The sequence below is a fragment of the Microtus ochrogaster genome, linkage group LG10 (genome assembly GCF_000317375.1).
Source record: "Microtus ochrogaster isolate Prairie Vole_2 linkage group LG10, MicOch1.0, whole genome shotgun sequence".
Classification (NCBI taxonomy): domain Eukaryota; kingdom Metazoa; phylum Chordata; class Mammalia; order Rodentia; family Cricetidae; genus Microtus; species Microtus ochrogaster.
Window position 1 is genome coordinate 7342899 of NC_022035.1, and position 8780 is coordinate 7351678.

At 36.9% G+C, this 8780-nt stretch overlaps 1 protein-coding gene across 3 annotated transcripts in view; it reads left to right on the plus strand.

The window, feature by feature from the left end:
- The window catches only part of Phf14 (PHD finger protein 14), a 115262-nt gene that overhangs the window by 18847 nt on the left and 87635 nt on the right, over positions 1 to 8780 (plus strand). For all 3 annotated transcript variants that reach the window (XM_005363720.2, XM_026787512.1, XM_013352446.2), the window contains one exon: positions 6228 to 6387. In XM_005363720.2, the coding sequence (XP_005363777.1) occupies positions 6228 to 6387 (160 nt within the window). The remainder of the gene's footprint in view (positions 1 to 6227; positions 6388 to 8780) is intronic.

Sequence of the window (8780 nt, forward strand, 5' to 3'; positions counted from 1 at the left end):
GGAGAATCATGGCGACTGCCTGACTCGGCTTCTTTCTCCCGGCATTCTGTTTTGTCTACTCCACCTACCTAAATTTCTGTCCTATCAGGGCCAAGCAGTTTTCTTTATTAATTAACCAATGAAAGCAACAGATAAATACAAGACCCACCTCCATCATCTTTCTTTTGTTCTTTTAGACCTGATTTATTTTTGTTTTGTTTTTTATTGTTTGTTTCTGCTAATTCAATATTTGGCATGGTTTCTTTTCTAAGAACTGAAGATGACCATTTGCTTTTTTTCTTGTCTTGGTTTGCTGTGTTTCCCTTTATTTCAAGGACTTCTAATTTTGTGTTCTGATTTCCTCAGTAGCCCACTGTTCTGTTTCATTTTAATATGTTATACAGGGGCAGCAAGGGTGCACAGTTGATATGGATGCCTTCTGTAAACCCTGACAAACTGAGATTGATCTCTGGGATCCATATGTTTGAAGCATTAATCTAATTAATTTTATCGGTAAAAACCAGGAGTCAGATATTGGGATAAAAATCTGAACGACCAGAGAAGCAGAGAGAGAACTACAGTCCCTTCCTAGATCTCCAGTTCCTTTGTCCAAAAAGGCTGAGAGAGATCCTTTCTCTGCCCCACCTTATCGAAACTTTCTGTCTCTGTACAGACCTCAGACTTCTATGGTTAACTGGTGGCTAGCCCTGCCCTCTGATGCCATGCAAACTTTATTTGTCACAACATAAACAAAACATCACACAATATGTTAGTGGAAGAGAACTTACTCCACGGGTTGTCCTCTTACCTCCACATACTTATGACACATTTATGCTCCTGTACATCACACACACACACACACACACACACACACACACACACACACACACACACACACAGTCATTCAATAAATAAATTTGATTAACATTTTCAGTGTGTTGTTCAGACTCCTCTATATTTGTAATTTCCTGTTCTTCCTGATTTTTAGTTTCATTACATTGTAATTAGATAGAAGAGATACATGATTTCAGTGTTTGAATTTCTCAAAATATACTCTTTGATCTAATTAATATTTGGTTTATTCTAGTGAAAGCTCTAAATACTGATGAACAAAATATACATTCTTCAGTTGTTGGAGAGTATATTCTAAATCTTTGATAATGTCACTTGATTGTAGTGGCTTTCTCCCAATCTGTAAGCTGTTTCTTTGCTTTGTCAGTTGTTTCCTTTGCTTGCAGAATCTTTTTAATTTCATTCAGTCCCATTTGCCAAGTCTTAGAGTTCCTTTCCATGTTTTTTGGTGTATTTTTCAGTAAGTCCTTGCTTATTTTTCTGAGCTGTCCTTCTTCCCACACTCTCGCTGTCCTGTCGCTTCCTTTGTGATTTCTGCTGCTCCTCCAGCATTTCTGTGTGTAGTGCTCTCTATTCTTGCTACTCTTTTTCTTATTTCCTGAGTATATAAGAAGATACTGCCTAATTCTCCGTTTTACCTGCAATGCCGTCTAGTACATTTTGATAAGTTAAATGTTTGCTCTCATTTATTTCACAATATTTTAAACTTCCTTGAGATTCCTTTTTTTTTTTTTTTTTTTACAAAAGATCCACATCTTTGAAAGCACGCTGCTTAATCTCCAACTAGTTTTTATATTTCCTGCTGTCTTTCTGTTAATGGTTTTTAGGTGTATTTGTTAGGGTTCTCTAGAGAAACAGAATTCATAAAATGATTCTGTCTTAGTTACAGTTAGAGTGCTGAGAAGAGACACCATCACCAAGGCAACTCTGCTAAGAGAAAGCATTTAATTGGGGGCTTGCTTTCAGTTTCAGAGGGCTAGACCATTATCATCATTGTGGGGAATGTGGTGCCATGCACGGTCCTGGAGAAGTTGCTGAGAAGTGCACTCATCCACAGGCAGCAGGAAGAGAGTCACTGGGCCTGGCCTGGGCTTTTGTAACTTGAAAGCCCACCCCCCAAAACACATTTCTAACAAGGCCACACCTAATTCTTCCAAATGGTTCATCAACGGGGAACTAAGCTGCAAATATAGGCCTGTGGGGGCCATTCTCATTCAGACCACCGCAGAGTGTGTGTGTGTGTGTGTGTGTGTGTGTGTGTGTGTGTGTCTTTATAAAATAAGCAGGATTTATCAGAGAGGCTAGTGCAGCAATGGCTGTCTCCAGACCAAAAGTCTAAAACATAGTAGTTGCTCATCCCACCAAGCTGATGTCTCAGCTAGTCTTCAGTAGAATGCTGAATCCTAAAGACCAGGGAAGTAATATTTTTGTCAGTTAAAGCAAGACCAAACAGGCAAAGAGAAGTTTTTTCTTTCATGTTTTTATATCGCCTGCCATCAGAAGGTGTGGCCAGAGTTAAGGCGGATCTTCCCACCTCAGAAGATTTGGATTTAGCATGGGTCTTTCCACCTCAAATGATTCAATCAAGAAAGATCCCTCAAAGATATACGAACTGCTTGGGTTTTAGTTAACTCCAACTTTTCAGGTTGACAACCAAGAATAGCTGTCACATCACGTATGATATTGAAAACTAAGTGTTCCCCTCGTCTTTCTTCCTATTCTGGAAAAAGAATTCTGAAGTGTTTGATTTTCCTTGTCTTTCCTGCATTCTCCTCCTTCTTGGGATTTCTTGTTGATTGGGCGTTAAATTTTGGTTAATTTTTTTCACAGTTTAAATTTTTTTTTTTTAAATTTTTCGAGACAGGGTTTCTCCATAGCTTTTTGGTTCCTGTCCTGGAACTAGCTCTTGTAGACCAGGCTGGCCTCGAACTCACAGAGATCCGCCTGCCTCTGCCTCCCGAGTGCTGGGATTAAAGACGTGCGCCACCATCACCCGGCTCACAGTTTAAATTTTTGTTTCAAGTTTTCAAAAATATTTTTCAGCAGCATAAACTACTGACTTGCTGTATTAAAGAATATTTCTCATTTTTTCTTCTAACATTTTGTTGCTATGAACAAGGTATTGCAGCTATTAATGTTTTTCTTTTTTCTTTTAATTTTTTAAAATAAGATTTTTTTTCTGTTTTGAGAATTTCATATAATATAACCTGAGCATACTCTTTCCCCTCTTCCAGCTCTTCGGCGTCTCTCCAAGCCCCCCTGTTTACCTAACTTCGTGTTAGTTCTTTCTCTTAAAAAAATAACAAAACAGTAAAACCATGGAGTCAAGTTTGTGTTTGTTGACTACTCCTGAACATAGAACCTGTCATAGAGTCTGATTAATATACCCATTGATTGGAGAAAACTGATTTTTCTCTCCCAGCAGCTATTAATTGCAAGTAGGTTTTTTTATTTTTTGTTTTTGTTTTTTGCGTGGGGATGGGACTTTGTCCTATTTTTCACTTTCTTTATGATGGGATTTTTTTCCTTGAAGTCATCCACCACAGCTAACTCTTACAGTCTTCTACTTCCCTCTTCCCCATAGACATAGACTTCTGAGCCTTAAGGGATGTGTGTGTGTGTGTGTGTGTGTGTGTGTGTGTGTGTGTGTGTGTGTGTGTGATAGTGATATAGACATTTATTTAGCACTAAGCATTCAGAATTCTCTATTCTGGTAATTACTGTCTGTCGGAGCCCGTGTGGGTCCAACACAGATTCCCTAACTGGACTGGAACGGAGTCGCGAGGAATAATCAGACAGCTTACACAGTCATCATGGAAGGGCAAGATCTCTCTCCAAAGATCTCCTCATTTATTATCCAAACACCTTATATATCATCACATAAATTGAGCGGGAAAACACATTAGGCTGTCTCCTAGGTAACCAGGTGAATGGGCTTTTAGACACGTCCGCATCTACCTGTATGCTAGCAGTCATGTAGGCGATGAATTAGCATCTCTATAAGGCTTCCTCCAAATTACCAAGAAATAAGCACCAAACATCCTGACCAGTTTCAGCCAACATCTCTTCTCAGGAGATCTACATTTATAACAAAAGAAATTAGGAGCAGTACATCCTGGCTGTTCTTAAACAGAGACAGCTTGTCTGCAGAGTTCCTGACCACCTCAGACCGGGCTTATGGCTTTTGTGCCATACAGAAATATAGGCCTACAACTGTCTACTGCAAAAAGAAGCTTGTGTGATGAGGTGATCTGTGAGTATAGTGAGATATGGAGTAATTTTATTGCATGTTCATTTAACAGAATAATAGTAGTAAATTACTCCTCTATGTGGTTTTTGGTGTATGTGGGTGGGATATTTGTGTGTGTGTGTGTGTGTGTGTGTGTGTGTGTGTGTATGTGCATACAGTATATTTGCATAGAGGTCAGGGGGTCAATGCTAGCTAGGTGTTTTTCTTAATTGCTTTCCACCTTATTTTCCAGACAGGTTTCTTAGTCAGCAACTATTGATTCTGCTAGATTAACTGGCCAGTGAGCTCAAGGGATCTTCCTGTGCCCGCCTCCTCAGTGCTGGGATCATAGACATGTGCCGAAAGACCCAGCTTTTTGTATGATGCAGATTGGGACTTAAGTCTTCATGGAACTAACCCATGTTATTTGAACAATGTTATTTATTTAAAACATTTTGTAGGAATATGGATTTTATTGTTAAATGCAGGTTTTTAAATACAAATTATTGTGGCAACTTTTCTGTTTTTTTTTTCTTTTTAATATTAAGAGATTCGATAAATGTTGGTAAATAATACATGTGACCAATAAGATTCCCAACCCTCAGAGATTCAGTCTACGCAGACCTACGTAGCTAGAAGGCAGAAGAGTATTTGGTCTCTTTAGAAATCTGAATACTACTTATTTGGGTCATGATCTCTGTAAAATTCAAGACAATTAGACATTTTATATAATATTTTCCTTAAATGTGGTTTACATAGATTACTTTTATTAAATGTGTTTTTGCACTTGAAATTAGTTAACATACATGATAATGAGTTTTTGCTTATAAATTTTTGAAATTTAATGTTTTACCAGATGAAAGAATAGTTTTATAAGCTTATGTTTTGAATGAAAGAAGCACATATTTTTAAATCTTTGTAGTCATGTATCTAGTCATTAGTTGGTTTGAATTAGATTGTCTTGGTATAAAGTGCCAGAATTTTGGTTTAGAGCTCAGTAAACACTAAGAGTATGACAGAAAATATGGTGGTATAGCAGGTCAGATGGTAAATGCTGAACTCTGAAGACACTATGTGTCAGATTTCTGGAACAATGAGGCTGACGGAAGGTCTTCTCATGTACCGGATGTCCTCGGACAGGGAGAGTGCCAGTGTTCTGGGCCACAAAGGAAGACTGTCTGCGAATGAGTGCAGAGCCATCGGCATGAGTGTTTGTAGGCGTTTGAGAACTCCGCAGATGTTTGCCATGTGCAGCATGCATCTTTAGAAAGAATTGAAACCACATTAAACACGTGGATTGAAATCAGGCTGACGAGGGAGGGGGACTTGATTGGGAGAGGGGGAGGGAAATAGGAGGCGGTGGCGGGGAAGAGACAGAAATCTTTAATAAATAAATAAATAAATAAGTAAGTAAGTAAGTAAGTAAGTGAGTGGATTGCTGTGTGGTGTCCTGATTTTACTGAATAAAGTTAGTAAATTTGATAGCCTCTGACGGCCATTCTTACCTTGCTAATTGTCTACTTTGAATACAGATTTCTTCTGGTTTGAAATAATTTGCTTTAAAGAAACATAATTTTGTAAAGAAAGTAGATTTTTTCTCCCTGTAGTACTAGAATGCTTATTAAGAAATAGTTTTATTTTTATTGTTTCTCTTATGATGTTTTTTGAATAGATTTTAGTTATTGCTCTTTTATAGATAACAGTAACTGAAGCAACAAGAAAATCCTAAGTCTTTTCAATTTATGATTTTGTGTTGCAAAATTGTGCTTACACATAAGCAATGAAGATGGTGGTTGCTGACTGAAATTTAATATTAAAGAAAGGAATGAATTTTGATCTCTTTGCTTGTGTGCTAATTTAATTCATTTAAAACTGTTTCTTTGGCACTCTCTTATAAGACTTTGAGTATATTGAAATGTGTTATTATAAAACTTTGGGATAGCATAGGGCTGACAATTTTTATTTGAGATGGATTAAGTAAGTCATAACTGTAAGGTGAAATAGTATTTTTGCAAAACTATTTTATTTCTATTTTTATGTCAGTTATAAACCATTGCTTTTTCCAGAATGTTTCTGTACTTGCCTTTTTTTTTTCCTTTTGATTTTTACAAAAGTGAGTTTAAAAAACAATCCCTATTGAATCCTAACTGTTTCTTTTCTTTTTTAGGATGTTACGGAGTTGATGGGGAGAGTGACTCTATTATGAGCTCGGCTTCTGAAAACTCCACTGAGCCTTGGTTTTGTGATGCCTGTAAATGTGGTGTTTCTCCTAGCTGTGAGCTATGTCCTAACCAGGATGGAATTTTCAAGGAAACTGATGCTGGAAGGTTGATGTCCCATTATGTTGTGTTCATATACCTTTTTATACCATGCCTGGTTTGGAGCTCCCTTTTCTTCCCTTTATGACTTGAGTCACACGCTTTTCGTCCCATCTTGTGAATTGACCAATAGGTTATAGATTGATGAGGGGAATAAGAAGGATGACCTCCCAAGTACTTGGATTCGTTCTTTTTATTCATCATCCTAATTATTTTTAATGAGCCTGTGAAGAAGCAGTGGTTGTTTCTCAGATTATAAGGATAGTGCCCGAGACTTACATCATTTAAATTCTGTATAAGCACAAGTCTACAATCTGGTAAATAGAGAAATTAGAACCCAGATCTGTCTCACTTCAGGAATATAACATACAATGATTAAAAATGGAGATATTAATAATAAATATTATTAAAATTATGCCCTGAAAGTATGTGGAAGTTATAAATTAGCTACTCAAGGAAATTCTAGGGATGACATAGATCAAGGAATGCCAAAATGAAAGGAATGACCTCTTTCCTGACATTGGTTGGAGTATGGACTTTGTCTCAAGGACTAGTTGTAGCCTGCTGGTTGCCAGAAAACTTTTCTGCTTTATCTGCCAGTCTTCAGCTCTTAAAAGTAGGTGCCTGCAGGGGGAGCTGCAACTCTTTTTGAAGCCTGTTACATATGCTATGTTTATTGAGAGGACAGTGAAAAGTGATCTCAAGGCTGGGCCAGGCTTGTGAGGTCATAAGGTATGACCATGTGGCTATAACTGTAGCAGATGTACCCTGTCTGTCCTTCTGCTGTGCTCTGTACTGCTGAGTTCCAGTGCCCAACTATAGTGATAACAAAATCACATTCTCTGAATGACATCATTGCAGAGTAAATATTAAAGCATGACTGTGAAGCCGAGCAACAAATGTACTGATAGTTGGCACGAAGACCTGTGCTCTTTTCACCGCAATCACACTCACAGTCACTGCCACATGTGAACAGTTATCATCATAAAAGTATCAACATCATTTATATTTGTTTTTCCTATGAGCCTAGGGATGATTGACTACAGTATATAAGTTATTCCCAATCTTGTGTGTTTTGACAATTATCTACCTCAATGCTGTCAATAAGAGAAGAGACACTCATGTTTTTATGTTTTTATTTTGACAAGGCATTAGAATTTTAAAAATTAACTTTTTTATAATTTGAAAATTATGTATATTAAGTGTCTGTGTAGGTATGTGCACATGAATACAGGTGCTTGCAGAGTCTAGAAAAGGGTTTCTGATTCTTTGGTGCTGGAGTTATAGATGTTTGTAAGCTGCCTGATCTGGGCGTTAGAAACCAGACATGGCTTTTTTTCAATAGCAGTATGTGCTTAAGTGCTGAGCCAGTTCGCTGTCACCTAGGATGTTTTATATAAGAATGTTTAATTTTTTAGTAATAACAGCAAGAATTACCAAACAACATAATATTCATCAATTTTTAACACTGAAAACATATTTGTAGTCCACAAATAAAATTTAGACTTAGATGTAATAAGTTTACTTTAGTAAACTTGAGAAAAATATCTTTCTCATTTTGTTTCAATTAGTAACCAGACTCTTGAGAAATATAGCCTTGGTAGATTGCTAAGATAACATAGAATATACAATGAGATCTTAGGGGACCCTGTGTGCTCAGGATCCAGACAACCCCTCATCTCCTAAGAAAAGAAATGAACTAAAATAGTAGCAAGTACTTTTTATATATAGACTAGAACTTGTTCATTTTTATACATGGAATTTTTGGACTATGACCTATAACTGTGGATTTAGTAAAGCATTAAGAAATATGTGCGTTCCAAGTAGATTTGCCTTATTTAGATTTATTTTTTTGTTTGTTTTTATTCTACCATGACTTTAGGCGAGTTCGTTAGCCTTGTTACTATGCCTTAGGTTGTTTTTTTTTTTTTTACTATGCCTTAGTTTTGTAGTACCTTCGAGAAGCTTAAGTGGTACAACTCATGTAAGACAGTTCCTGATGTAGTTGGTGGACAGTAAATGTCCCCTAATTGACTATCAATGCAGCTGCTACTACTGCTTTCTTCTGAGTAGGCGCTGCAGTATACATGCCATTTGGTAATTTCTATCTTGAATATTGAAACTTTGAATACTCAGTTGTGGTGAACCATTTTGAAAAAAGAAAAACAAGACAAACAAAAAACAACCCAGCTTCCTTTTGAGGAAGAGAATTCATTTTACTTGGTTTTCCTGTTAATTTAAAAGTTGTACTGACAAAGTGTCTTTCTGTGCTGTCATGCTCTGCAAAGTAACGTGTAATGTTTTCCAAAAGAAAGCAATTTAAGCATTGCTATTAAAGTAAAAATATTCATATTAACGACTGTGTATATTATATATACAGATTAGGTACTCCATGGGCAGAG